The 27,972-nt window shown below is 54.7% G+C and overlaps 10 protein-coding genes across 10 annotated transcripts; 6 read left to right on the top strand and 4 right to left on the bottom strand.

The window, feature by feature from the left end:
• Positions 1-520: 520 nt before the first annotated feature.
• On the top strand, positions 521-1,074 carry ACO1O0_005308 (Molybdopterin biosynthesis MoaE; the record flags this gene model as incomplete). Its single annotated transcript, XM_083194733.1, has 2 exons — positions 521-659; positions 725-1,074. 2 exons carry the CDS (start codon positions 521-523, stop codon positions 1,072-1,074), a joined length of 489 nt encoding a protein of 162 aa, XP_083049646.1.
• Positions 1,075-1,406: 332 nt separating this feature from the next.
• Positions 1,407-1,812, bottom strand: ACO1O0_005307 (uncharacterized protein; the record flags this gene model as incomplete). Its single annotated transcript, XM_083194732.1, has 2 exons — positions 1,407-1,551; positions 1,610-1,812. 2 exons carry the CDS (start codon positions 1,810-1,812, stop codon positions 1,407-1,409), a joined length of 348 nt encoding a protein of 115 aa, XP_083049645.1.
• A 671-nt stretch (positions 1,813-2,483) lies between these two features.
• On the bottom strand, positions 2,484-5,081 carry ACO1O0_005306 (ferric reductase like transmembrane component-domain-containing protein; the record flags this gene model as incomplete). The annotated part of the gene is made up of 1 exon (XM_083194731.1): positions 2,484-5,081. The coding sequence occupies one exon, from the start codon at positions 5,079-5,081 to the stop codon at positions 2,484-2,486; it is 2,598 nt and encodes an 865-aa protein (XP_083049644.1).
• A 2,087-nt stretch (positions 5,082-7,168) lies between these two features.
• Positions 7,169-8,182, top strand: ACO1O0_005305 (ribosomal protein S5 domain 2-type protein; the record flags this gene model as incomplete). The annotated part of the gene is made up of 1 exon (XM_083194730.1): positions 7,169-8,182. One exon carries the CDS (start codon positions 7,169-7,171, stop codon positions 8,180-8,182), a length of 1,014 nt encoding a protein of 337 aa, XP_083049643.1.
• Positions 8,183-8,632: 450 nt separating this feature from the next.
• Positions 8,633-10,409, top strand: MRS6 (GTPase-activating protein MRS6; the record flags this gene model as incomplete). The annotated part of the gene is made up of 3 exons (XM_083194729.1): positions 8,633-8,706; positions 8,802-9,892; positions 10,069-10,409. 3 exons carry the CDS (start codon positions 8,633-8,635, stop codon positions 10,407-10,409), a joined length of 1,506 nt encoding a protein of 501 aa, XP_083049642.1.
• A 1,414-nt stretch (positions 10,410-11,823) lies between these two features.
• Positions 11,824-13,377, bottom strand: rec8 (Rec8 like protein-domain-containing protein; the record flags this gene model as incomplete). The annotated part of the gene is made up of 4 exons (XM_083194728.1): positions 11,824-12,859; positions 12,921-13,193; positions 13,263-13,299; positions 13,359-13,377. The coding sequence occupies 4 exons, from the start codon at positions 13,375-13,377 to the stop codon at positions 11,824-11,826; spliced, it is 1,365 nt and encodes a 454-aa protein (XP_083049641.1).
• A 1,149-nt stretch (positions 13,378-14,526) lies between these two features.
• Positions 14,527-15,894, top strand: ACO1O0_005302 (pyridoxal phosphate-dependent transferase; the record flags this gene model as incomplete). The annotated part of the gene is made up of 4 exons (XM_083194727.1): positions 14,527-14,532; positions 14,673-14,714; positions 14,783-15,185; positions 15,239-15,894. The coding sequence occupies 4 exons, from the start codon at positions 14,527-14,529 to the stop codon at positions 15,892-15,894; spliced, it is 1,107 nt and encodes a 368-aa protein (XP_083049640.1).
• A 1,056-nt stretch (positions 15,895-16,950) lies between these two features.
• On the top strand, positions 16,951-18,596 carry ACO1O0_005301 (alcohol acetyltransferase; the record flags this gene model as incomplete). The annotated part of the gene is made up of 2 exons (XM_083194726.1): positions 16,951-16,990; positions 17,068-18,596. The coding sequence occupies 2 exons, from the start codon at positions 16,951-16,953 to the stop codon at positions 18,594-18,596; spliced, it is 1,569 nt and encodes a 522-aa protein (XP_083049639.1).
• Positions 18,597-20,394: 1,798 nt separating this feature from the next.
• Positions 20,395-21,353, top strand: ACO1O0_005300 (fungal specific transcription factor domain-containing protein; the record flags this gene model as incomplete). Its single annotated transcript, XM_083194725.1, has 2 exons — positions 20,395-20,576; positions 20,813-21,353. The coding sequence occupies 2 exons, from the start codon at positions 20,395-20,397 to the stop codon at positions 21,351-21,353; spliced, it is 723 nt and encodes a 240-aa protein (XP_083049638.1).
• A 2,787-nt stretch (positions 21,354-24,140) lies between these two features.
• Positions 24,141-27,147, bottom strand: kap95 (karyopherin beta; the record flags this gene model as incomplete). Its single annotated transcript, XM_083194724.1, has 6 exons — positions 24,141-24,330; positions 24,379-24,496; positions 24,546-24,789; positions 24,852-26,831; positions 26,905-26,963; positions 27,099-27,147. 6 exons carry the CDS (start codon positions 27,145-27,147, stop codon positions 24,141-24,143), a joined length of 2,640 nt encoding a protein of 879 aa, XP_083049637.1.
• Positions 27,148-27,972: the final 825 nt, after the last annotated feature.

Genomic DNA, 27,972 nt, shown 5'->3' with positions numbered 1-27,972 from the left:
TCCCGTTCTCTGCTCTCGGCCCGCCCTCGGTGGGGTGATCTTATGCGGTGATCGTCGCGCATAACGGCGTCAGGCGACACGATGGCCGAGGGTGCACAAAAAGGAGGCAAGTCGAGAGCGATGCCGTTGTGCTTGGTGTGGTTACAGAGATGCGAAGTCGAAAAGCACCGTTGCTTCAGCTTGTCAACCTTTGGGTGGGTCTTTTGCAGTGCCTTGCAGGCAGGGTCTTGGGTGACGTATAATTCACGTGTGGCCAGGACACTTGACAGAAAACCTACACAATATGCATATAAATAGCCGGGAAAATACTGCGCGATATTAGAGACGAGATTAATGATAATTAACGGAGTTTGACTTTTGAGAGTCGCTCGCAACTTCGCAAGCAGCCATGAATAGGATTGTACCATACTTGGGTATGCTGGTTCTCACAGAAAGCTCCCCGCGCACTGGATCAAGTACCGACACACTACCCTAAGCTCTCAACGGCATCTCCCTTCTCCCTTCCATCAGCTCCATCACAATGGAAAATCTAAAAGACCAGCTATGGGAGTTGTCAGATGGCAACTGCCATGTCGCCCTCACCAATGACCACCTCAACGTCCAGGAGGTAATGGACAAGGTGCGCAGCCCAGCAGCCGGCGCCATAGTCCTCTTCGCGGGTACATTCCTCGAACCCTCAAACCCTCAAATTCCAACTACACTTGCTCACAGAAACCCCTCGCAGGCACAACGAGGGACAACTTTGCGGGCAAGCCCGTCAAGGAGCTACAGTACACGGCCTACAACCCCCTCGCTCTTCGCACTATGCTGTCTATTGCGCGCTCCCTGGTTGCTGCGCACGGTCTGCAGGGCGTCGCCATGGTCCACCGCCTGGGCACCGTGCCTATCGGCGAGGAGAGCATTCTCATCGCTGTGTCGGCACCGCATCGCCAGGCTGCGTGGCGGGCGGGCGAGGAGGCCCTCGAGGAGTGCAAGAAGCGCGTCGAGGTCTGGAAGAAGGAGGAGTTTGAGGGGGAGGGGGGCATCTGGAGGGCGAATCGTGATGGCGCCGTGGGGGAGAGGGTGGATTCGTGAGGTTCTCCAGTCCCTCGCGCTTCTTGCCTTTATTAAGAAAAGTCATTTTCTGGATATGACATGTATGTACTGATGTTTATTCAACGCTGGATATACCCAACCGCTACCGACCAACACTCTCCTTCTCGTTGTATGCTACTGTATTTTCTTGGTCGTCGTCTGACTCCTTCTCTGAAATGTATCGCTGGTACACGGGCGGTGGCTCGCAAAGATACTGAAATGGGCAGGGCGGTGGGTGGTTCGAACAACAGCGCCCCAGCATGACTATGATCCGTGTTAGCTCCTACCGTTGCTTCGCGGCAACTAGCCAATACTCTGGTATGGGCATCCATTTACATACCAATGTGCCCCTGATAGCAGTCTGTAAACGTCTTGTCCGTGTTCAGGCCGTGTATGTCCACCAGCTCCGTCAGCGCCGAGGGATATACTATGATGCCGTACTCGGCGTGAAGTATCCTCCAGAACTCGGCGGGCAATCTGTGACCCCTTGTTAGTACAACTCGCGCGCTCATAAAGTAGCGGGCTCTGAACAGACTTAAACTGCCCTATCTTGACGGAAGAATGGACAAAGAGGCAAACTGTCTCGAGGACGAGCCGCCCATCATGGATGGCGGTATCCAGTTGGGCGTCGCTCAGCTTGTAGACTCTCTGAAGGCGATCTCTCGAGAACTTCATAGCAACAGACCAGCTTTTGGAGATCTTCTCAATATCATTGTCGCGAAAGTCTATCTCGTCCATGGCTGTGGGTCTGACAAGGAGCAATGATGCACTTGTGTTGCTTGTGTATACGTATTATGTGGTGCTGGTGAGCCGGGGGAGCGAGCAACGGGTGAATAGGACTGGCGTCGGCCAAGATGCAGTGCGATTTCTAATCAAAGCAATCAAGGAATAATGGGAGTGATGCTTGAGAGGTCAGAATTCTACTTCCGAGAAAGTCCCTGTTCTTTTTTTTGTTGATGTTTCTGGATTCATCGAATGGGCCTGCCAAAAAGCTACCTTCCTGACGGATTGACCATCAAGGTCCTCACGGGCGGCAAGCACGTCGTCATCGCCAACCCCATTTAGCCGTCACTCTTCAACGGACCTTACCGCCAAGATGCATCTAGTTTATCTCAAGTACCGACCTACCTTAAGCATTCGGTGCTTGAGGTCTCAGTTGGAATGGCAGGGGACGGAAGCTTTAGAAGAGCCATGGATTACGACAAAATTAAAATCTCTGTATAGATGCCGCGTCAGGAGCCCTTGAAGGCCGCGATAGATTGTGCGATAGATTGTAGAAACATAAGGGAACAAAAATCATCGCTCGTGGTATCTCCCTTGGTTTGTCCTCCACACAATTACACCCGCCCCAGGACCTTGCCACCTTGGTATATATAGTGCCTCTTACTCCGACTCCAGTACCTTAGGTATTACAAAGCATAGTTCTCCGTGTGGAGGAAGATCTCCTCGAGCTCGTCGTCTCCCCATATCTCGGCCTGCAGCTTCGCCACAGTATTTGCAACGCCGACTCTCATGGCAGGGGGACCGCAGACGAACACGGCCGTCCTCCGGCCGAGGATTCCTCGCCCGTCCGCGCCACCCGTCGCCCACTCCTTGAGCATGTAGCCAAGGTCCGGGCGCCCGTACTCGACGCTCCAGCCACCATCGATCTGGTGGGGCACCGGGAAGGCGAAGCGCATTAGGTTCTTCTGGAACTCTGTCGGCGTCTCGGGGAACCCAAAGTCGAACCCGGATGGAGGCCCGAAGGTGGATGTCGGTCGTGGCCTCGGCGTTGGTGGTACGGCGGTTCGTAGGTGAGCCAGCTCGGGAGCCCTCACGGGGAACTGCTCCTCGGTTGGGGTGGCTCCAGGTGGAGGTCGTCTCGGCGACGATGGTGCATTGTTCCAGTGCGGAGTGTTTGTGTGTTTGGCTGGAGGGGGATGATACTCCTGGCTCTTTGAAGTGTCTGTTGTGTCATCCATATGTTTCTTATCTTCGGGCCACTGGTTCTCACTCCACGGTTTCTGCTGGTCGTCTTCAAGCGGGGAGATCAGCTTGGAAGGGGGTGGCCCAGGAGGCGGTGGCGGGACCTGGTGGTGGTGTGTCTGCATGTACTGCTGCTGCGGAAGGGCCGTGATACGATCCTCATTCTCAGCGCGGAGCTCTCGTTCTCGTTCAGGGTCTCCCTGCGCCTCGGCATGTATCATGGCCGAGTTTCGCTTCGACGCGACGCCCGCCACGAACCCGTCAAGTTTGTCGTGGAAGGCATGGGCTAACGCCCGGTTGGTGTTTGGTCCGCTAGACATGATCTCCTGTCCCGGCCGTTGGCGAACTGCCGAGGTGACGAAGAACTTGCAGGTGACGCTCTCAGGGGGTGCGGCTTCTCGGCAGATTCGGAGCTCCTCCCGAAACCAGTCCATGGCTTCGAGCCTCTTCAATGCCCACACGACCACAACCTTGCGTGTTATGGCCTTTCCATCTCGCATACGCTTAATCAAATTCAGGAGCTGTGACATGAGGGCTGTAATCCCACTGCCACCGGCGATGAGAATACATGTGTCGAATGCGGCGAGATCTCGCCGCATGCCACCATAAGGCCCGTCCAAAAATGCTCGGTACGTGTGGAAGGGCCCCTTGTCAATGGCTGTCTCCAGGACTCTGCGAGTGAAGCCTCCGTACGGCCTGAACACAATCGTACAGTCACGGTACTGCTCCCCATACTCGGAGGGAAAGTCGTCGCTACAGAGCGACGAAATGGTAAACGGATGGTTGTCCAAGAAGGAAATACCAGGCATGCGCAGATACACATACTGCCCGGGTTTCCAGCGCATCTGAGTCGGTATGGTGATTTTAATGGCGTTCTCGGCCAACAGGGTGATTGCTGCCTCGTCGCCAACTAGGAAGGACATGCGCCTCCATGGCTTAGTCCAGTTGAGCTTGAAGAACCTCATGGCGTAGCAGACAGCCCAAATGCCCACTGTGGCATATAGATAGCTCCATGACATGAGGTAGTTCTTTGTGTGCCAGAATAGCAGGCCAACGTACGCAGCGCCGACAGGCACGTGAAGGATAACAAAGGCCTCATAAGCAATGCGCCGGATCCAGGGGAGCGAGGCAACGCAAAGCCATCCCAAGGGGACCAGGCAGGCGATGCCAGTCCCATAGATGTAACCGCTCCCGCCTGCAAATAGTCGCTGGAAGACGTCCATGCCACCGTCATCCCACACCGGCTGGATGTAGAACGGGACGGTATGGACCAGCGACAGAAACAGGCAAAGATATCCAAGCCAACGATGGAAGACGTTGAGCCTCTCCGGGCCGATTCCAATCATGGCGGTTATGATGTTGGCCTTCATGCTCGTTGCGATGATCCAGGGTGTCAGTGCCACAGCAATCATGCCGGACCTGACGGCCAGTGGCGGGGAGCCAAACTGGATACTCTGCCAGTAAAGGGGCTGCTGAAGGAAGCAGTATAGAGTGACGAAGGCTGCTGCGATGAAGACGCAAGTGAGCACAGCCAGAGAAGAAAAGGTGAATCGATGCTTCCTGAAGACGATGTCGGGGATTGGGCGGTAAAAGACCCATCGGAATAGGGCCAAGGCATCGTTGACAGGACCGACGGAGGAGAAGTGTGCTTTTGGTCGAAACATCTTCTCTGCTGCTCCCTCAGCAGCTTCAGGGAAGAATTGTTGCGAGGTCTGCCCACTGCGCATGGCCGCCATGGCGTAGTCGGCGTCGACGTTGTACAGGTTCCGATAGTGCTCCTCGACCTCTTCCTTGTAGATAGCCTGGCGGATCTTGTCCTGCCAGAAATGCCAGAAACGCACGACAATGACCGAGACCATCAGGGCCAGGGCAAAGTACGTCCAGCCGAGACCATATTTGCCTGATTCCGTCCAAGGATCGACCGTGTTGGCCTGTACTAGCCCCGGCGGACTCGTAGGGGTGAGGGGAATCTCGATGCGCTTGACCAAGCTGGAGAGTTTCCTCAGGGCCAAGCCGGCCATGTCACGGAACTGAGGAGCCATCTCGACCAGCGAGATGAGCTTCCCAAAGATGAATGGTCTTCTATCTGTTGTCGCCCGTGCGGTGCGTCTGAATGCTCAGGCCAGCATGGGGACAGCAGACGGCCTTTGGCCGCGCAAAATGACGAGCGCAGTCCACCTGGGGCCAACAATTGGCGACCGCTGGCTTCACCGAAGGGTTAAAGTCCGAATTGTAGACCAAGGGGCGGTTAGGCCTCGGACGTCGAGATGCGATTGTGGTGGGCACTCGGACGGCGTGTCGAAAGAGGGAGGGTTCTGAACGGCGATGCAGGTCCCAGGCCGCAGGATAGAATCTCTGTTTCCTGTATCCGTATAGCTGGGTGCAAGGCGCTCAGCTTTTCACTTGCACGAATGACCAGTCAAGGCGGGAGGGGGTTTGCGAAGTGATGCGACGAACGCTTCAAGGCCAGGTAGAGGGAGCAACAAGTTGACAAGTATCAACGATGTGGCGCTGCACGCATGGGGAGATCAGGCTTGATATTGGCCGACCCCGATCGAGGCCGCAGATTTAGCAGATGCTGGGAAGTTGGAAGCAGGGGTGGTCACACAGGGGATGGGGCAGCCAAGAAGGTGACAGTGAAGACGGTGAGGTGATGATATGCAGGTCAAATCCGGCAGACCATTGGAGACTTGCCCACCCCGGGTTCTCGGGGGCTCTGATGGCGGTGATGGCCCAGGCGGCGCTCCAAGTCCGACGCCAGGCGCTTAATGGGAGAATACGATAGACGGGCAATGAGCACCGGCGCCGGCAAGACATGCAGCTAGAAGTGTTGCTCGCACCATGGCGAGCAGATTTGGTGGAAGCTCCATATTGGATAAGTTCCGGGCGACGCCGGTTCGACAATGTTGGGTGAGACTGACAGACCAACAGGAGGGACGGCAAGAACGGGAACAGAGCCAGCCTGGAGAGGAACCGGATTGAACGGGGATGATCATCGCGTGTTGGCAGTGTGTCCGGACAGGATCAGCATCGGGGGAACTACCGCGAGCAACAAAAGGCTGCAAGACAGTGGGGCGGGGATCACGGGAAGAGCCATTGAGGACGGGGAGATGGGGGTCAATGCGAGGGCTGGGGTTCCCTGGGGGCCGTTGGTGGCGCTTCTGCTATCGAATGGCTGGGGAGAGATGGACAGTTAGGACATGGTGGAGGTGATGGGATGAGGAGGAGGAGGTGACTCTGGTTGCTGTCTCACTGATCACTGATGAGCAGGGCAGTGGTGGAGGGTGCTGTGGTGCTGGGTGCTGGGGGTGCTGTGGTGCTGCCACTGGTGCTGCCATGCCACTGGTGCTGTGCGAGAGGTGGGGGTGCTGGGACGGCTGGAGAGTGGGGACTGCCTGGCGGTAAGAGGCCGCATCTGATTTGCCAGTGGTCACTGGGCGGCCAACATTCGGCGGCCACGGATCCACCTCCAGGCCCAGATTGTTGGTGCTGATGTTTTAAACTGTTCAATCACTGGACTCTGGAGTCCTCTCGGTGCTCAAGCGAATAGCTATGATCCCTGGCCCGTGGGACAAACGTGGAAATCACACACAAAAGAACTGCATGTCGAGTTGTTGGCTAATCAACTCCTCTCGGCGAGCAGAGCCGACAGCGTTGGTTCCTGAATCCTGGCTGCAGGCTGCAGGCTCCCACATTGGCACATCCACACAACGTGATGGCCAACAGCCAGCAGGCCTCGCATCGGCCGACCTTCTGCGAGTGCGACCCGGTCGCTTGATCGCCCACGGCGGGACACTGTCGGGTCGATTGCACAGCGGAAGCTTTCCGGACGATGGAGTCCGTAGTCGTAGACGCCGGGATGAGGCCATCCTCACAGCGGTCCCTGGAGGAAATCCCTTGAATCGCCCTGTGTTGATGAGTGTGCTGGTTGGTAGGTATTCGTTCAGTCGTCCACTGGAAGTCCAACCACACTGGCAGCCTTGCGTGCCCCACCAAGATTCTACGGTCCAATTAGACACCGCCGTTAGCAAGGCTGTACCTCGACTTTTTCCATCCCACTCGCAGCTTCGCCCTCAATCTTTCTAACGATATCGTCATCTTACCTCTATCCTCGCCCTCCACACACATAATGGCACCTGATGTAGGCCTGTCCAGGGCTAGCTTTGCAAAGCTCTCCCCCCACCCGTACCTTCTCGCCAACCTCGACCCCTCCGAAGACGATATTCCCCCAGCACGAAGCAATGGCCGCGCCCCCAATGAGGTCCGCTCCCCGACCGTTAACCTCTCCAGTCTATCGCATGCGAATGGAAGCTCCCTGGTCCGCATGGGTGACACAACTGTTATCTGCGGCGTCCGTGCTGAGACCATTCTGACCTCCAACATCCCCAACTACCGTGCCTCCAACACCGAGACAGAGCTCAGGGACTACGATCTCTTGGTGCCCAATATCGAGCTGGCCACTGGCTCTGCGCCCCAGTTCCTTCCCGGCGGCCCGCCCACAACTCTTGCTCAGACCTTGAGCACGAGGATATTCTCGCTTCTCCATAGCTCCAAGCTCATCAACCCTGATGACTTGCGGATATGGCACACCCGGCTAGATGAGAACCTGGAGGCAGATGCGGGTGCGATGGAGGAAGATGACGGGCAAGACAAGTCGGGCGCAGACCGGAAAGAAGTGGTTGCCTACTGGGTCCTCTACATCGACCTCTTCTTCATTTCCTTTGACGGGAACCCATTCGACGCAGCCTGGGCGGCCACTCTGGCTGCGCTACGGGATACAAAGATTCCCCAGGCGCGCTTCGACCCGGACAGAGAGCTGGTTGTGTGCTCGAGGCAAGGGCCCAAGCCGCTCACCCTTTCGGGGAGCCCCATTGCATGCACGGCTGTCGTCTTCACGGGCAAGGAGACAGATCGTCCGACAGAAGGAAGATACTGGCTTCTGGTGGACCCGGATTCACTCGAGGAGTCTCTGTGCGACGAGAGCCTGACTGTAGTCGTGGACTGCACGGGTGGACGGACGAAAATTCTGTCCATCTCCAAGCATGGGGGGTTGAACCTGACCCCCAAAATGCTCACATCAAAGGAGTTCCTACAGTGGACAAGCCAGCGGTGGAAGGGATTTGTGACGGCGATCAATGGTTAGGCATAGTTAATGATACCCATGAACAACTCTCTCGTGTCCATGATTCTACGTGCGACCAGACAGGCAACTGATAAAAAATACTAAGTAGTAAGGCGAAATGTGTCAACCATTCGAACCACCCTTTCAGACGTTATATCTAGGGCAGTAGATACCGGCAGACGAACTTCATCTACCGCTCGTTTCAATCTCACAGTACCATAGTCGCCCCTTGCGGGACGACTTCGAGCACGGCGTGAAAGAATGAGCGGATGTTTTGATGAAGAGAAAAAAAAGACCAGCAAAATTTCCGCGAGCTCCAGCTTTCAGTGGGAAATACCTGGTGGCGCACAGACCACCTCGCGTCGTCCACCTCCTGTGGGGCTTCCCACCCAAACACGTCTTTCCGAAATTCTCCAACCACCGAGCAACTTGCCCTCATTTTCTCTCCCCTCCCCAACACGCACACTCACCATGGAATCCCTCTCAGAGACAAAGTGGGATGTAGTGATCAGCGGCACTGGGCTCCAACAATCCCTTCTCGCCCTGTAAGCTTCTCGGATTCCATCGGCTATAGGAGGACTGCTCCCAAAAAAATGTGTCGAGATCTGACTGACCTCAGCCTTGCCTCTGCGCCCTGAAGAGCCCTCTCGCGATCCGGCAAGAAGGTGCTCCACGTCGATCCTAACGAGTTCTATGGCGCTGCCGAGGCCGCTCTCAGCCTGCAGGAGGCCGACGAGTGGGCGGAGAAGCACCGGTCTGGCGACTCGGATGCTGCCTTCGCGGCCGCCGAGGTGATCAGGGCCGGGGAGGGCTTGTCGTTCTCCCGGGCGTACAGCATCGCCCTGGCGCCCCAGCTGATACACACGAAGTCGGATCTCCTCTCGCAGCTCGTCTCCTCCAAGGCCTTCCGGCAGGTTGAGTTCCTCGCTGTCGGTTCCTTCTACATCTTCCAGCCCTCCGAGCCGGCCGGCTCCAGGCCGTCGTTGAATCGCATACCGTCAACCCGCGAGGATGTCTTCTCCAACACGGTCATACCGGCGCGGTCGAAGCGGTCGCTGATGAAGTTCCTCAAGTTTGTCCTCGCGTATGACGTGGAGCCAAACACGGACTTGTGGAGCCCTCGGAGAGATGAGCCGCTGGTGGACTTTCTCGCCTCCGAGTTCAAGCTCGACGAGCGCTTGCGGGCCTATGTCATCACCTTGACGCTCAGTCTTGACGGGGCAATATCGGTTGGCGCGGGCTTGGCTGCCATCAACCGCCATATGGCGTCCATGGGGCTGTTCGGGCCCGGCTTCGCTGCCGTCTATCCCAAATGGGGCGGCCTGTCCGAAATCGCCCAAGTGGGTTGTCGAGCAGGCGCGGTGGGTGGCGCGGTGTATATGCTAGGAACCGGTATTACAGATGTGCAGGTGGCTGAAGAGAGCACCGAAGATCTCGAGCTCCCTCTGGCTATCTCACTCTCGAATGATGTTTCGGTCAAAGCAAAGACCTTGGTCCAGGACTCGTCAAATCCGACTGCCGGGGTCACCTCGTTGAGCAGACTAACTGCTGTTGTCAATAGCGGTTTATCTCCAACATTTGAGGCTACCGTGGAAGGAACTCCGACACCTGCCATCTCCGTGGTCGCGTTCCCGACCGGGTACGTGACGACCGATGATGGCGAGGTTTCCGAATTTCCCATTTACGCGATGCTACACTCAAGCGACACAGGAGAGTGCCCGAAGGGACAATGTAAGTTCCATTTCTCCTCATTCGCTCCTTAGCCCTTTTCATGATGATCTTCAAAAAAAACTTATCTACATTGTCTGAATCACAATGACGATGAAATTTGCAAACTGATACGCACCACAAACACTTTATTCCTTATACGATCTTGATAGCGGCATTCACTGACGCTTTATCTCTAGGCGTTATCTACCTGAGCACGGTCTTCACATCCAGCTCACGAGGACTTCTGGAGAAGGCACTGTCGTCGCTTCTCGCTGCCGTGGCCGACGACCCTGGCGATGTCACATACCTTTACAAGCTGCACTTTGAGCAGCGGGGTGGGTCGGCCTCTGTGGATGTTAATGGTCCCGTAGTTGGCCTCCCATCGCTGCCTGTGGATCTTTCATTCAATGATTCCGTCATGGATAGGGTACGGGCAGCTTGGGAGGTCGTCATGAAAGGCGACGAGCCCGCCGAGGGCACCGAGTACATGAAGTTTGATGACCGAGAGGGGGCTGCCGATGATGATCGTTATGACTAGTTAGTAGAGATATCTAATGAACACCTTCATCTGATTAAGCTTCTATACCCCGTATTGCAAGAAAGCATCCGGGCTTGGCAAGACAGTGACGCCCTGTTGTGGTAGTAGGCGCTGAGGTGGCCTCAAGTCAATGCGGGATTCTTTGACAGTTCCTGTTTCTAACCTACAATTTGCCTCGTCGCTAACCACTAATGTCACTCTCACTCACCACTACGTACGTAGACCTCGCTCTTCTGGGCACCGCTTTCACCCCGGACATATTTGGGATATTCTCCCGGATCATATTCAATGGCTGGCAAAGCATATTGTGAGTAGTTCAGTCTGCATTCTTTGATTAAACTAGTGCTAGATGCACACCATCTTATCAGCTCGTCGTGGAGCTGCGATAGACCCTATCACCCCAGGACTACTTCTCTCCATGATCCATACCGTAATACCCGTGTAGCAAATCCATGATGCGAGTGTACGCCTCAAGATGGTCCCCATGTAAACCCCGTTGAAAATCAGAATAAACCACGTCCATCTGCCCTCTTCATTCGTCACTTCCTTTGAATACCCCGTTGTGGAACCCGAACTCCTGAAATGATCAAATCTGCATGTATAGACACCATAACCCGAAAATGCAAAAGATGTTGGCGTTCGACTTTGATTAGAACGCTGAGCACGAAGTTTTTTTCTGAGACAATAGATCTTCACCTCCGGAACCCCATCGCAGGTAAGAATGCATGCTCAATTAGTTTGTATCCCCAACGACTGATGTGCGAATCCCGATGTGAATAACGCCAAAAGGCTTTAGAGACTCCGCACCGTCTTGGTGAACTGTGAGGGCGTTCATAGTTGCAAGAGAGAGGACATGAAGGAATGCCTGTGCTGCAACTTGCTTGTCGTGAATACCTGGGTTCGCAAGCTGCTCAAACTCAATCCAGCGGCGTTGATGTATATTGGTTCCATTGGAGGACTTCTCGGCTCGATCAAAGGCGTAGTTGAGAAACTGTTGGCTGGACGCGTTTAGTTCTGTTCCAGACGCCTGGGCCCCAACGCCAAACTCGAGACTGTCCATGGTGTCAGAGTCCATGAATGGAATTTGCCCACCAACGTCGTCAGAGCTATATTCTACCTCGCTGTGACGCTCAATAGAATGAACGACGGTTCTACTTCCAAAGAGGGGACTGGGCGCTGCCTTGACCGAGGCCTTTTGAGCACTACCACGGATGGATGAGCCTGGAACAATAGAGTCGACATGAGTCCAAGGCATCTTGGTAGAGGATTGACGGCCATCTATGGCTCCAGGTGCATTAATACCCACCTCGAGCCCAGAGTCATCGCCAAGAAAGACCTCCCCGTTGTCGTCTTCATGGTGGCGGGCCACTTCACCCTCTTCATCAAAGCGTGCTCTGACATTGCGCTGGTTCTCCTAGTTATCAGCAAACGCCTCAGAGTGTCCGCGGCGACGTCCACGCTTGGAGATTGAATCTTGCTCGTTGTCGTCAACCAGTCGCCCATGCAGGCGAGCTCGAAGGACGCTCCCTGCAAAGTCCTCTGCCAATGGATGAGTCAATCCACCGATATCCCCGATGATAGGTATTCCCACTTTGGCTATGCCGTTGCCATAGAGAAACGCTAGAGCATTTTTCTTAGCCTGGGAAACTGAGGTAAGTTTGGGACGATTGCGGAGTCTTTCCATGTTGGCGACATAGTTCTGTGACCAACTACGGAACTCTTCTCGAGAAATGTGATCTTTTTGGTCAAACATTATTTTGTTCCGCTTTGGGCGACCTCGGCGCTTGACGGGAGCGACTGCGCGCTCAGTTTCGGAAGTTTCGAGACTTAGTGTTGAAGATGAGGAGGAGCTAGGCTGCCTTGGGCCAGCCCTGGAAGGGAATGCCTTAGCATCTGGAAGTGCCTGCTCTCCTTTGACGGCCGCTCCACGCCCTCCGTCTTGCTCAGGATGTTGCGGTAGCTGTTCACCGGCTTCGAGAACCTGCTCATGAAAGAGCTGAGCCTCGTACTCTCCATCCATAGCCCCAGGTAGGGGTGGTAGCTCGGGCAGTTCGTCAAGAACCCCAATAAAGTTTCCGTCTTCGTCAATCTCAAGGCCGACTCCGCTCAGACCGACTTCATCGTCAAGAAATGGGCGATACTGGTCGAGTGCACTGGGTTGGTGTGGCAGTTTCGCCAAAGATGGACTGAAATGGCCTAAATCAAACGGGAGGCGATAACTTGCCGCAGAGTGTGAAGAATCGGGAAGGTTGATACTGAAATGCGAAGGTGGTCGACCAGACGAAGAGTTCTGTTGGCTGGCCAAGGGCGTGAGCTGTGGCACGTTTTGGCTAGATGACCGACTCTGGAAGGCGAGATCCGAGTCCCAGTCAAGTTTGAGCAGGTCAAGACGAGGTATGATACTAGTAGGATCAAAGTTTGGGTCGTCCTGGAGGGTGATGTTGTGTTTCCTTTGTTCAGCGTCAGTCAATATGCAGAGTGTTGGAAACAAGGCCAACAAAAACAACGTACTTTGTCTTTCCAGCTTGGGGATCAATCTGTCTCTGGTGCATGGAGCGGAAATACGAAAGCATCTCGGACTGGGTTCTCTCAGCATCGTTGAGGACATATCCGCACTGTTGGGAGAAGACTCGAGAGACGCCATAGAGGAGGTTGCCCTGCAAACGCAAGGCGAGGGGCGCACCGGGGTCGATGATAGTCTCGCATGCCTTGGGGACGTTGACCTCCTGAATGACCTTTCTGTTTAGCTTGCGCTGCGTTCCTTTACCAACAGTGGCTACCAGCCTGTGTCAAAGTTAGCAACGCCCCTGACTGCGGATACGGCCAGGGCTAAGAACAAAGGGGAGCACGCACCAGACGGTGGCCACACCATGCTGGCTGTTGGTGAGAACTGCAGTATTCTTTAGCATCAGGTACAATGAAGTTTGTATAGAGGGATATGCAGCATACTCTCGTGGCTGTAGAACATGTTTGGCTAGCTCTACGAAGCTTTCTCCTGGAGCCGAAGTTGAGTGGGATCGCTCCGCGGCCAAAATAGGAATACAAGGGATAATAAGAACAAAATAAGATGCCGAAAGACGTTCCATTTAACTGCTGCAACGGGTTTTAGGCATCCAATGCTGGAATTTCGGCTGTGTAGGGGGTGGAGGCTGAGGATAGAGATGACGATAGATATCTACCTTAGGGTTGAGGGGGTGAGGATGAAGGAGGGACGTAAAGAGGAAAGGATCGAAGTCGCGAAAAGACTTGGTTCACCACGCGTTATGACGCGACACGGTAGGCCCTTATCGGCTGGCCTCTTTCCCAGCGACACAGTGATATGAAAGAGCAGGCAGCTGCCAGGCAGCTGTTGGCGGCTGCCACTATCCAAAGGCGGTCGGGAAGTCTAGCACTGGATACCACCTACGGCCACCAGACACTCCGGTTTCTTCCAAGTGCTGTGATGCTCTTCCAAGAGCTTCTAGAAACACGAGAGATATCTAATGAGACGTATTCCCGAAACTCGATGCATTCCGTGTTCAACCCTGGGAGACCACAAGGCAGTATCTACCACACCTTTTCGTTCAGAAACCACAGATTAAGCACAGTGTGTTAAGCCTATTTAATCAAGTCTATTATTCTGAAATGAAATATTCTGAGAATAGCCAGGCAGTTGAGGCTTGAGCTCAAGGTGCTATTTGACCCCTCGGCGAGCTAATTGAGGCCAGAACCCATTATGGCGGCCAACTCATACATATTTCGTTAACAACAAGATATGTAAACATGAAAACCCAAACTACCATTATTTAACTGATCTGAATCATGATTCAAGTGATGAAAGAGACATTAGTTTCAGAACGTTGGTGGCATTGGCGAGTGACAACGTCGCATTTCAGTGATCGGGCAGTGATGATACCCCGCAGAAACGGACCCATTGTTGCCAGAGCTCCCACACCTGCGCCAAACTTTCCGTAATCAATAACCTACCAGTAGTACTACCTGTCAACTGCCTACTTAGCTTTGTCGGTTCAACACCTCTCAAGCGGAAGTGAGCTCTAACGGTATATGTGTAATTAATCATGTTGGACCCGTTATTGTCTCTGAGAGGCGGCACCACCGTCGCCAGCCTCAACCGGCCATGGAGGTTCGCCCCTAAGGCGACCTACGACCCCGACAACAACACTGACGGTCTGATTTCTTTCGGTACCGCCGAGAATGTGAGAACTATCTCTCGGCTAATAGAATTTGGCTAGTCTACGAATGTAATGTGCTGACTATAAGCAGAGCCTCGTCACACCAGACCTGGTAGACTTTGCCAGGAACAAGGTGAGCAGCGAGTCGCCTTACCCAAGCTATTAAGAAGGGGATAAGCTCATCTCCGCCTCCAACACCAGTACGAAATCAGCGGCACAGAATTCCTTTATCGCGGTAGCTCCTCCGGCGGCCATGACTTCCCCAGCGCTCTCGCCGAGCACCTCAACGATTTTCTCAACCCTCATACACCTATTACCGAGGCCCAAATATGCATCTCGGCATCCGCAACCGCCATGCATGACACGATTGCCTGGGCCCTCGCCAACTCTGGAGAAGCCTTCCTCACAAGCCGACCCGTCTATGGGCGCTTCGAGCTGGACTTCTTCAACAGGGCGGGCGTCAGGGTGGAATACGCCGACACCCACGCCGAAGACTGTTTTGATGAGACGGTCGTGGAAAAGTTCGAGGATGCCCTCAAGAGTTGCAAGGCTCGGAAGGTCAATGTAAAGGCCCTCTTCATTGTGAACCCTCACAACCCCCTTGGTATTCCGGTCCATACCTGCTGGAGCCACTCGTCAAACTAATGCACAAATCAGGGAGATGCTATCCACGCAGCACGCTCACGGCCATCCTCGACTTCTGCCAGAAACACAGATTGCACCTCATCTGTGATGAAATCTACGCCTGCTCCGTCTTCGACTCGGGTGAGCCCGGTGCGGTGCCGTTCACGTCGATCCTATCTATTGATGTCGAGAAACACATTGACCTGCGCCTTCTCCACGTCACGTACGGTCTCAGCAAGGACTTTGGCGCGGCAGGGCTGCGTGTGGGAGCCATCGTTACTAGGAGCCCGCCCATCCTGCAAGCCGTCGACAGCGTGTCTCGCTTCCAGAGCGCCTCGGGGCCAAGCCTGGCGATTGCGAGCGCCATGCTCCGAGACAGAGACTGGTGCCGCTCGTTCATTGACGGGAGTCGAAAAAAGCTAGCGGCAGCCTACAAGCACGCCACTGCGGGACTGGGCGGGATCGGTATCAAGTACCTACCGGGGAGCAACGCGGGCTTCTTTATTTGGATTGACTTGTCCCCGTATCTTTCGGAAAGGGATCGTTTCCCCGAGTATGCACTGGCAACGAAGCTGGAGAAGGCCGGTGTTTTCTTGCACCCGAAAGAGGAGCATTCACTTGAGCCCGGATGGTTTCGCCTGGTATACACGCAGGATCCGAGGACCGTGATAGAGGGGCTCAAGAGGTAAGCACACCTACGGCATGAGATTGGTTAGCCGACTGACAGATGGGCAGGATTAAGTTAGCGATCTCTTAGTCGCCTGAGGTGATGGCTGAACGCCGAACTGCTACGATATATACTATATATTACGTATATACGGCCACGAACCGATGATCATGAAGAAAAAAGCCGAATGCCTACAATATTATCATTAGTGGGCACGTAAGTAAACAATTGATCACTTTGGCATTGGTCTTTTGTGGCTTCCCTATGCATGAGTTCCCTTATGCGGGCTTGGGGTCTCTTGACAGCTGAATCGGGACTGGGCAGAGGGCATTGCAAGGCTGTAGCGCATTACGCAGAACTGTGGAAGTGGCGCATCTAGAAATAGATTTGAAGACTATTTGGGTGAAGTATACGGATACTTCGTACTCGTACGTGCGTATTCTGATAATATGACAATTGCGGTGCATACACTACGAGTACTGGCTGTATCACCAGCGTCCGCTGGGCCAGAGGTGAGATTTTAGCGCCCGCCCTTTGCTTGTCCGTTCGTTCTCCCATGATCCATGCGGAGACCGAGGAGTTGTGTTGGGAATTGGGATATATAATCAACCCTGCCTAGAAACCTAATGTATGCGAGGATATGCTAGGATTTAGAGGGCTCCCTACAATGGTAGTATTGATACCGCGGATACAATCTGGTATCGCTATCCGCGAGCAACCTGCATATGAAAACATGGCTCCAAGGGCGCCCCGATGTGAGGCGTGTCAGCTCAATGAGCCGGGGTCCAAGCTAGAGGTTCCAATCAGCGCAATCAGCAGTAATCCAGGAGTGTCGCCAAGGACTCTAGAGATCAGGGCAAAGCCTACGAGCAGTCGTATAGTTTGAACTTTCCGCCATAAAGCCAATTCTGCCGTAATGGGGAAGGATTTGTCACCCCTTGGAGCTGCAGAATGACCTGAATCAATCCCACACACCGGTTCTCGACTCTTTATCAGCTCGTCTGCTCCCCCCAGTTTTGTTCCCGACGCATTCCGCACACAACACAGCAGTCGACAGATTCTAAACCTAGCGAACAAAATGGGCAAGCTTTCGGAATACACCATCGTCCGCGATTCTAGTACGTCACATCCAGTTGGATAGCACAATATCAACCACACACATTGAGGGGCCTACGCGCTAACTGTTGAGTCGTAGACTACCTTGAGCGGATGTGGTATCTATATCACCGGCTCGGCATACAGTCCAATGTTGTTGTGGCCGCTCAGTACGCCAGCGTCGACACTAGCCGCCGGCTTTCCAAAACCGTGGTCCTGAATGCGCTCCGGGCCGTCGTCGAGGCACAGCCGCAGTTGCGCATCGTTGGTGTACCTACTCCGGCTGTGAAGAAGGGAAACCTTAACTTGAGCATCGCCATGCTACACAGCATAGACCTGGTGTCTTGCGTCGAGTTTGTGGACGATGCGACCCACTCGGGCATCACTGCTGATATCTTGGAGCGAGCTCATAACGAATGGGAATTCCTCAACCCGGACCGACCATGGTTCAAACTCATCGTTGTGGGACAGGATACGGTGGTTTTCATCTACCACCATTTGGTGGCCGATGGCACCTCTGGGTCCATCTTCCATCGAGAATTTCTTGCGGCCCTCAACTCTATGACTTCCTCAGCCGGATCGGATACACCAGGTCCATCGGGGGCTTCGTCGCCTTGGGTTGTCCACGCTGACCCGTCGACGTCCAAAATTGCCCCAAGTATATATGAAATAGGCGCCAAGGCTAGGGAGCTCGGTAAACCTTGGACCCCATCCATGTTGTTGGCGCTCTGGCCCGTGTTTGTCTTCTGGGTTATCCAGCTCTTCTTCAGCAGCCGTTTTGTGTTCAACGACCTGCCGGATGCGAAGCCGCACCTCGCCTCGGTGACAGGTGTAGCGGAGGAGTCACAGAGAATAGTGTCCAAGATTGTCCTGGGCCGCATCCCCGCGCCAAAGATGAAGAAGGTCCTCGCTGCGTGTCGAGCCAACGGGACCACTTTCACTCCACTTCTCAACGTCATGATCATGCTTACACTGGTCAACGACTACTACCCCCAAGCGACATACGGGGCATCTCGAATCTCCACTGATATCCGGATGCGTCTCCCCCCGTCTTTAGTAGAGCGCGAGTTGGACACGATCGGAAATCGGGCAGGAGGTATGGGTCATATCGAACGGGTGCAAAAGTATCGGCGCCTTGTCAAGAAGAGCGGTGATCTAGACAAGTTGGGGAACAAGACGGAGGGCACGTCGCTGGATGCTCCGGGGATATGGGAGCTTGCGAGGTCGAACAAGAAATGGATTGAGGACACGATGGAGTCCTCCTGTAGAGGTCTGCAGACCCACCAGGCTTCGGGGCCAGACCTAGACTACTTCGTGACAAATGTACTGCCCATGGTTGGCCTCGTGTCGCGGGCGACGTTCCTTGTGTCCAACACGGGGAGTTTCTTGCCGAGACAGGGCGAAATTGAAGGTCATGAATCGGGATGCTGGCGCGTGGTCGACCTGGTCTTCTCGGCAGCGCCAACCAACGGGCATCTGGGCAGCCGGGGCCCCGTATTTAACGTGGCAGGTGTCAAAGGTGGCGACACTACTGTGGCAGCGGGATGGGAGGAAGGCGTTGCGAGTTGGGAGTTAGTCCAAGGGGTTCTCGACGCAACGCTGGCACGCATTGATGCTCTGGTAGCGTAAAGCGGGGGAGCGAGCGGTGATACCGTGAAGGTCAGACCCAGTGACATGCCAAATGAATACGACTTCAACGGGGGCTCGAAAGGGCTACGTATCTGGAGCCGTCGACGGCGCCCGCTCAGATATCGTGGGCAAGACAGTACTCGTACGAGTAAGTTGGAGACTTGGGCGCCCATCGCCGCTCACTCTAGGACCCGGGCGAGCACGGAGGTCGCGGTACCGATACTTAATACCGGGGGTTGTTGAGTGGTATCCCGGGGGTATTAGAAGGGGCAACGTCACCTTGGGGGCTTGATGAGCTTTGGTGTTCGGATGTTCCGTCGGTTGGTCAGAAGCGCCTCGAGTGTGAAGGCTTACGGGCGGTGGTTGGACCAAGTGCGTGTCCGTACTTTGCAACTAGCCAGGATTTGCGACGGGAAAAGCACAGGCAAAGGAAATGAATAATGTACTAGTCAGCAGGAATTCTCCGGGAAGTGGGAAAACCGGCCCTCGTTGCTTTTGCAGCAATACTCGGTGCAAGAAGCAACGGGATTGGTGTACTGGTAGAGAGGATCACGTGTGTCAAGTATTTGGTGTCAATACGAAGTACGTGATGGGGGCTCCCCTCCTAACCCCTAGGCCCATCTACATACTCGTACGAGGACTAGCCTCCCGCGGGACCTACGACGTATCCGTACATGTACCTTATGTATGAGCCGCCAGCCCCACAGTGAAACAGACACTGGACTGGTTGGACAAGTTGACAAACCCTTACCCTTGCATGCTAGCAATGCCCATTGCCAATGCCCGTCATTACTATCACTAGCACTCCGAGTACCTAGACGTGTACGTACATACACCAGGTACGTATGTAGATCGCACATCCATGACTGCAGGCTCCCTATGGCTGCTCTATTATGTGCGGAGAAATTCGAGAGTAATCTAGTTTGGAGCTTGAGATGCGTGTCTCGCCCCATTCCTCCGCCCGTGACCCGTCCGATGTCGAACCAAGCTCCCCCAAGAAGAGGCTAGTCTCTTTCCCCTTCCCTTTCCGACGTTCTGGAGAGGCCTGAGGGCACAGACGAAGTCGAGGGGGTGTACCCGTAGGCGAGTCCCGGCTGCCGTTAAGGCCAGGCAGACGGTACCAGGTATCACCTGCTGTTCGTACTTATTACCAGTAGGTAGTCAACTCATCATCTTTCCCCTGCCTCCTTCCCGCTAGCACTGAGTACGAATATGTAGGCAGGTACGGTCATCTCAGCATTTTCTTCGGATTTCATTTCTTGACTGTCTCTTGACTGCCGCCTTTTCTCCTCCCGATATCTTCAATAGACCTACACATAATACTCCAGATCTGGGGCCGCTGCTCCGCTCACTCCTACTGCGTCCGCCTTGTGCCTCTGACACCTGCAGGTCTTCCGCCCGCGGATCTGGTGATCATACTGGTCGCACTGGTCTTTCTCTTTCCTACCGGCACTCCGGCAGGCAGCCCACACAGCGGCGATCAGTAGTTTCCGAGCACCCGCTGATCCGATTCCATCGCATCTCGCCAGATCTGACATCTGACCCGCATCTGTGTGAGCGACGGCAAGATCGGCCCAAACCCCAGAGCCCAAGCATCAGGATCCAGGACGCAAACTCCCTTGGACCCTCTGTGTAACCCACGATTTTCAGACGTTGACGTTGGCCCCCCTTTTCTCGGCAGCGTCAAGACCCCATCACCAGGTAATGGGACGGAGCCCGCTCCCGTGCCCACGCCCACGCCAGCCTCCACCTCTGCGTGGCATACGTCGTATTACGGAGTACACCTTCACCGGTCACCATGGACTCGGGCTCGATTGGCATCAGCATCTATCATCCACAGCCGTATCAGCACCCCTCCGCCGACTACCAGGGCCACCACCATCCACTCAGCACCGGCTCTGTGAGCGGCGGCACCTCGAATGGTCCTACACCCAGCCCGAGTCCAGTTGTACGGCGCAGAGCCCCAATCGCCTGCCGGAGGTGAGACGTCCATGTTTCTGCACTCCCGCCGCTCTTGAAACAAATTGCTGACTCCGTGTTTCCTGCTCCTTTCTAGATGTCGCCGTATGAGGAGCAAGTGTGTACACGAAAAGGCTCGTCCGCCGTGTAAGGCATGTGAGGAAGCTGGGCTTGGAGCCGAAGACTGGTATGCGGTTCCTACTAGGCGCCCCAGAGAAGTAATCCTGTCGAGGCTAAAAGCAAACACCTAACCTCAGCGTCTTTCCCGTGAGGGGTCAGCCAGACGATGATCGCCAGTATCGTCACCCACGTATCAGGGCGAGCAAGTTGGCCAACAAGAAAGACACGGCCCGAATTCGACGGAGTACCCTCGACTCAAGGCTACCTGAACCCGCTTCAGCGCCTGTAGACGAGTGGGAGAATATGCCTCCTCTGAATGAAATCGTTGATGCCGTCAACCGCTTCACCCACCACTACTTCCAGCTTGGCTTCATACACAAGCGAAAATTCCCAGACCGATTGCTGAAAGACTACCGTTCCGTCAACCTGTTTCTTCTTTCCGGAATCCTGAGCATATCTGCCCGTCTCAGCCCGGCACTGTCGAAACGATATGGCACCGGTGTCAAAGCGGCTGAGTTCTTCATGGAACGTACTGCTGCCATGGCCGCCGTGGAGTTGTCCCGGGATCCAACGCTAGAGAGGTGCCAGGGCTTCTACCTATTGAGCCTAGCACAGCAAGGAAATGCGATCAGGAACCAGAGTCACGTACGTCTACTGAAGACGCTTCTAATGAGCTAGTACTAACGTCTCAAGATGAACCTGGGAATTTCAATCCGGATGGCTACCCTCATGAGACTCCACAGAGAAGAAAGTTACCAGCAGATGCCCAATCCCACGTCCGACATCATTATCCGTTCCGAATCTGCTCGTCGGACATTGGTAAGCCTTCTTAGGAAGCGTCATGATCAACCACTCATGAACAGTATAGTGGATGCTCCATAGTCAAGACAGCCTTCACTCCGGCCCTCACTCCCCGATATCTCTCGCCGCGTCTGACATCACCGCCCTCCTGCCCTGCGACGAAGCCGATTTTGATGCTGGCCGCCAGCCCCTTTCTCGCGCCGCCCTTGCCGATACACCCCCTGCCATCCGGAATCCATCGCTTGTATGCCACCCTAACCGCTCCCTCTTCGCATCCCTAATGCAGATACATCACTTCTGGGGTATTGTCTCCAGACGCGCTGTCCATTATGCCCACAGCTCGTCCCCTATGAATCAAGACAGCGAGTTCTCCCAAATCACGAGGAAGCTACAGGATTGGGAATCATCGTTACCGAAAGAGCATCGTTGGGATCGGGCTCACCTACGATACCACAATGATGCAAACCAGGAACTAGTATATTATCATGGACATTCCATTAAGATGCTACATATGGCTAACACTTTTAAGGCTTATCTGGGTGTTACAATGATGATAAGACTCTGCCACATTGTGGCACGGAGACCCTATCTTGGAGAGTAAGTACATATGTCCTAGAGCACATGTCCTAACTAGCTAACTAGGCCATACAGCATCATCAAAATTGGTCAAAAAGAGCCCAGCCAGAGACCCTTTCTCAGTGATCTCTCCAAACAGCTCTTTTCCAATGTTCGCAGCCTCTTCGAACAAATTGATGCACAGTTCACCGATCGCTCTCGGGACGACGGTGTGGGGGCCCAAATGACTGCTTTCTGCGTATACTGTTGCGGGCTCTTCTCTGCCTACCTATGCAAGTACCCCGACAGTATGTTCCCACTTTGGCTCTCATCATAGTAGCAGTCACTGATATACAACGCTAAAGTCTGTCCCGACTCCGCGATCTCAAATGCCGGTCACCCCATGCTCTCTCGTACCCGGTCTATCCTCTCAGAGTGTAAGGAGGTTTGGCCTCTTGCCTCTCGGTGGCTTGACTCGCTCGAAAAGTTCTTTCATGATCCTCACGCTACCGCACCGATGGCCGAGGGATCCATGGCTGATGGGAAAGATATGGTGCCCACTATACTTCACCGCGTTCCCGCCCCTTACCCAGGCCCCCATTCTCAAGACCTGCCATCCTCCCCTTTCACCAACTCGACATATTCCCACTCCCACCCAACGATATCCTTCCCCCATCAACAACAATCACCGCAACAACCACAAACTCACCAAGACACATTTTCTCAAGCCCAAAATTCATTCAGCATCCACCAAGGATCACAACTCCTACAAACCCAACCGCACCCCAATCAGCCACCACAAGACCCCGTATATTTCTCCCGCCCAGATCCTCATGCCGGGCCCCTCGTCTGTATGGACATGCTCATGGAAAGTTTCAATCCACCCACAGTTGCTGGTGCAGCGGCACCGCCCTATGAGATGGGCAGTACCACCGTCATGGCATCCACTACCAAACCATATTACAACAGCCTAGGGGGCCCTTTTGCTGACGGGTTTGAGTCCGAATTGCAGAACTGCGTAGGCGGGGCAGTCGAGTGGGTACAGACTAGAAGTTGGATGGATGGGTGTTAAAAAAATTGCGTTCAATGGGCAAGCAGACAATAGCTCCCAGCATGGTAGATTTCATATATCCGCAGAATTGTAATATACACATAGCATTTAAAGCGAAGTTGCTAGTTTCCCCCCTCCCCCCCTCCTTCTTGCACAGAAAGGGGTGGGAGGGGAAGGTGTTCGTGCTGGGTGAAGGTCCAAAAAGGATCGTTGTCGAAAATAGGGGCATTGGATACAGGAGCTCATAAGCATGTAGGCATACATATATGCAATACCACATCAGCATAGGATAACGGACCGAAGACACGGCAATTGGCCGAATTGCTCAGTTTAACAAGCAAACACTCTTGCATTGTCGACGAGCTCACTTGATACTCTAGTCTAATGCATCCTCATCCCGTAGCACAAGACAAACGGGAAAAGTCTAAGGTATCCCTGGTCCCCTACACGCTCCTGATTTCATGCTCCGCCGCCGTCATCTGAACCAGACCGCATCATCATCTCGCATTCCCATTCACTTGAAGGGCATTCAAGAATTAAAACAAAACCGCCAAAAAACAAAAGTCAGGGATGTGTGCTCGCCCGTCCGAATATGCTCCTCCGTCGAAATGATGCCACCTAGACTCCCTTGATTTTCCTCTCTACATGAATTTTTGGGGTTTCACCCGCCGCTCTTCCGTCTTCCTTTTCGGTGATCCTGAATGAGGGCATACATGACATTTCTATTCCATCATCGCGAATCGGGCATGGGTGAATGGGTCGGAAAAAAAAAGGTTAGGGGATGGGGAAGGGGATGGATGTGGGGAAGGTGGGGTACATTTGGTGATATGGAATGGTGTTGATGATTTGTAACGTGCCATGATGGGGTATTGTGTGATTACTGCGGTGTCATTGGTGTCTATATACACATAGGGCGTCGTGTAAATCGTGTGATGTGGTGACGTGGTACTAGGGAAAGGGGGAAGGCGTCTGGCTCGGAGTAATAAAATCCCCGCAATACGGTTGCGGGCGCCGTGGTTGGTTGCGCAACAAGGCTGTGACATCGATCAAGGTCGGTTTCAAGTCTGAGACATGACGTTCTGAGCTCCGCCAAGCTGCTGCTTGACCTGCTCACGAGCCCACCGAGCGGTCTCGATGGTTCGCGGCGAGAAATCACGGTTCGTCTTGGTTTCCTTGATCATCGCAGTCAACCAGTCTTGACGGAATGCATCAACCAGCTCGCCGTGAGGATAGGCATCAGCCAGGTCGCTACTCTCATGTTAGATGCGTTCGTCCAGATCATGGCACTCGACTTACCCGATAACCCCCATAGCAGCACGCATCAGCGACTCGCTGCGGTTCATGTCGCTAGCAATCAGGCTCAGCAGCTGGAAAATGGATGGCACGTATTGCTGGAGGGGTTGGGCTTCGGTGTCTGTCAGCGTACCGTCGACCGAAAGAGCGTCTAGGAAGGGGGCACATACTCTTCGAACTGGCCTTCATAGCACCAATAATGCCGCCCCAGGCATCCATAATACCTTCGCGCAGCGAGATGACGTAGTCGTACATCTCATACGGGCCCTCAGGAGAAGCAGTGATTGTCGATGCCTGGTCCAGAACCTGGGCCACCACCGACAGGTATGTTTCAAAATGACCGCCGATGGCACCAGCGATATCGCCAAAGCACTGCAGGATTGCGGGCTTGAACTGGTTCGAGAGGGATGTGCTCTGGTCAGAAGGTTAGCTTAGGTGGACCAGCAATCTCAGGGGTAGGGATGGCGAAAACATACCCTCAAGTTGTTGAGCAGGTGGTTCATGAAAGTATCGCAGTAAGGCTGACTGCGCTCGCCGATCGACCTCGTAATGTCGCTGACGAGGCCAATAGCCATCGAGCAGAGGCTGGGCTCATCCTGATTACCCAGAGCATTGTAGAGGAACGGCGAGAAGGCATCCATGTACTTGATGAAGTCCTCCTCCAACGCGTTGGCGAGAGCGCTGATCGTGGCGAAGACAGACTCCGGGACACTGGACTTTGAACCGACAGTGCTGAGCATCTGCAGGAGGACCTGCATGATGCGGTCGGCCTGAGGAGCGATTTCCTTGTCGAGACGCGTAATGATGGCTTGGAGGACGGTGCAAAGGCTGTTCTGCATCTCTTCGAGGGTCATCTTGTCCTCAACGCTAAGAACCTGCTGCTGTAGCGGCACAGTATCTTCAATGTTCTTGATGATGACATCAGAGAGCGAGGCAATGGTGTGCAAGCTCTCCCCGGCAGCGTTCTGGATGAAGACGTTCAGAACCTCGTACGCGGCAGTCCGCACGGTGGCCTCAGCATCCTGGCGACTCGTCACCTCCAGGAGAGAAGAGACGGCATTGTTGAAGTGGGGAGTAATGGGGTTCGACTGCGCACCAAAGTCTCCAGCGAAACGCTCCGCAAGGTTCATCAGCGCCCAGCAGCAGGAAGGCGCCATCTTGGGGCTGTTCATGAGACCCTTGAAGAGAGACTCAATGAGAGTGGGGAGGTGCTGCTGGGGGTCTATCGCCTCAGAGCAACCCTCGGTGATGCGTCCCAGGGCATAGGCAGTGGAGTCCCTGACCTGGATAGACTGATCCTCCATCATGGTGATGAGGATAGGCAGGGCCTGCTTGACAATGGGGTCAAGAACCTTCTCCTCAGGACCCTCCATGATAGCACCAAAGGCAGAAACGGCGGCATCACGGTTGTGCCAGTCCTCGGACCGGAGGTTGGCCTCAACGAATGCGAGGACGGGAGTGATGATGGTAGCGCCGACGGCCTGGGCGTACAACTGCAGGCACTGATAGGCAGCACGAGACAGGTTGTACTCGTCATCAGTGGCGTCCTCGTCCTGCTTCGTCAGAAGCATCAGGAGGACTGGGACGACCTCGCTAGCGGCAACACGAGCGAAGTTGTAGAAGGGGCGCATCTGGTCGGAACTCTCAACGTTTGCGTTGTCGTCCTCAATGGAGATCTCCTCTTCGCAGACAGTGCTCCAGAATTCGACAGCGAGCTTGGCAACATCCTCGTCCTCGGACTTCATACCGAGAATGGTGAGGCCGAAGAGCGCCTTCTCCATGTAGAAGCGCATATTCTCGTAGTAGAGAGCCATGATCCTGTTCAGGCAGCCAAAAGCGCCCTGCTGGATGCGGGAGTCGTCGGCCTGTGTGGCCTCGCACACAACCTGCATAATGTAGTTGCGCTCCCCCTCGTTCTTGAAGTTGTTGCCGACAAACTCCAGAGAGTCGCCCAGCGCGGTGATGGCCGCCAGGCGAACCTCGCCGTTGGCCTCCTCCTTACGGGCTCCCTGGACGACGGCGGTGAGAATGGCATTGGAGTGGGAGACGAGGGCCATGCGCAGCTCCGATTCGGGGCTCTCGCAAATGTAGCCAATGGTTGTCAGCGACGCCTGCTTCTGGTGGTCGGCACCCTCGCGGACATTCTTGACCAGGAAGGGCATCAGATCGCTCCACTGGTTACGGGGCAGCTCGATGGCGGCGATGGACGAGATGACCTGGGCGGCGGCAGTGCCGGCCTGGGTGTTGCTGGAGCCCAGGGTCTCCAGCGTCAGCTGCTTGACCCGGTTCTTGGTCTCGTCGTCGGTCTGTTGCAGCCATTTTGACTGGAGCTCTTGATGACGAGCAACGTCGCGGGCTGTGAAGGCGTTCTTGAGGGCGATACCGGCAGCGGCTCGGATGGAACCGTCGGCCTGCTCATTCGCTAGCTCCTGTACAAGGGTAGCGAGGTACAGCGGCTATGAAGGGCGTTGGTCAGTCTCTCCTCACATGGACGTCGAACAGGGGTAAAGGGCCGGGGATGCCACGTACGAAGTTACTCTCCGCTGCCTGTGTGAGTTGTTGCTCGGCGGCGTTTCGCAAGTTCGCGTCTGTGCAGAATCAGAGTCAGCATAGGCTTATCTTGAAAAAAAAACCCGCCACAGCGCGTTTGAACGGCCAAATAAAGCGGGAAAGCGAGGCTGTGGAGGCGCGGGGGGGAGGAGGGGGGGAGGGCTGAAACTCACCAGGAGACAGCGAGTTGGCGAGCACCTGGTTAATCTCGGAGCTCGACATGATTGCGGTGTGCAGAACGTCTCGTCATACGGCTGCAATCGCAAAATCTGGCGCACGTGTCGAAGGGACCAAAAGTCGGGAGGGAGCGACGAGGCCAGCAGAGTGGGGTGGAGGAGGGGAGGAGGGGAGGAGGGGAGGAGGGGAGGAGGTCCAAGGTTGAAAGCGCCGAAACACGATGGTTGCAGCAGGACGAGGCGAGTTCTCGGGCTGTCTAGGGTAGAAACGAAGAAGAAGTTGAGACAGTGGTTCAGAGAGAGGGAGCTCTGGGTCTCTGGAGGATGTGGGTTCGTGGTGTGAAGTCGCACGGAGGCGTTCGAGGGGTGACAGAGAGGTGGGAGGGAAGAAAATGATGGTTTGGTCTGCAGTATTTTGGTAGTAGGTCGAGGGGGTTGCTGACGATGGGCTGCCCTGTCGGTCAAAAAGGCACTCTACGAGAAAAGTACCTCTGCTAGCAGCACGCAGGTACGCCAGCCGGCCGCCACTCCCCACGCTGGCGTGCGGGCAAAAAACAACAAACAACAAAGGCGGGTCGAGCGAGCGTGAGAAAGAAGACGGCGCACGCCTAGTACGTTCTTTACGGGGAAAGGGACCTGCAGGACGTCGTCGGGTTCAAAAATCAATTGTCTGTTTGACCAAGTGCCCCTAACAAGGAGACACGCACATGAAGAAAAAGGGCGCGAGACAGAACAGCGGACCTGTGCAGCGTGCCTCTGGTGCCTGCAGTGTGTCCCCATGCAGAGGGGTCCAACTCAGCTTCACCGTCTCCCGCCCGCCCCAGGTGGTGGTGGTGCGCGTCCAAGTTCAGTGGTTCGGAAGCGCTGAGAG

Source organism: Amphichorda felina (assembly GCF_050947745.1).
Source record: "Amphichorda felina strain 45539 chromosome Unknown scaffold_5, whole genome shotgun sequence".
In the NCBI taxonomy this organism is placed as follows: Eukaryota; Fungi; Ascomycota; class Sordariomycetes; order Hypocreales; family Bionectriaceae; genus Amphichorda; species Amphichorda felina.
This window is presented reverse-complemented; position numbering and strand designations above follow the sequence as displayed.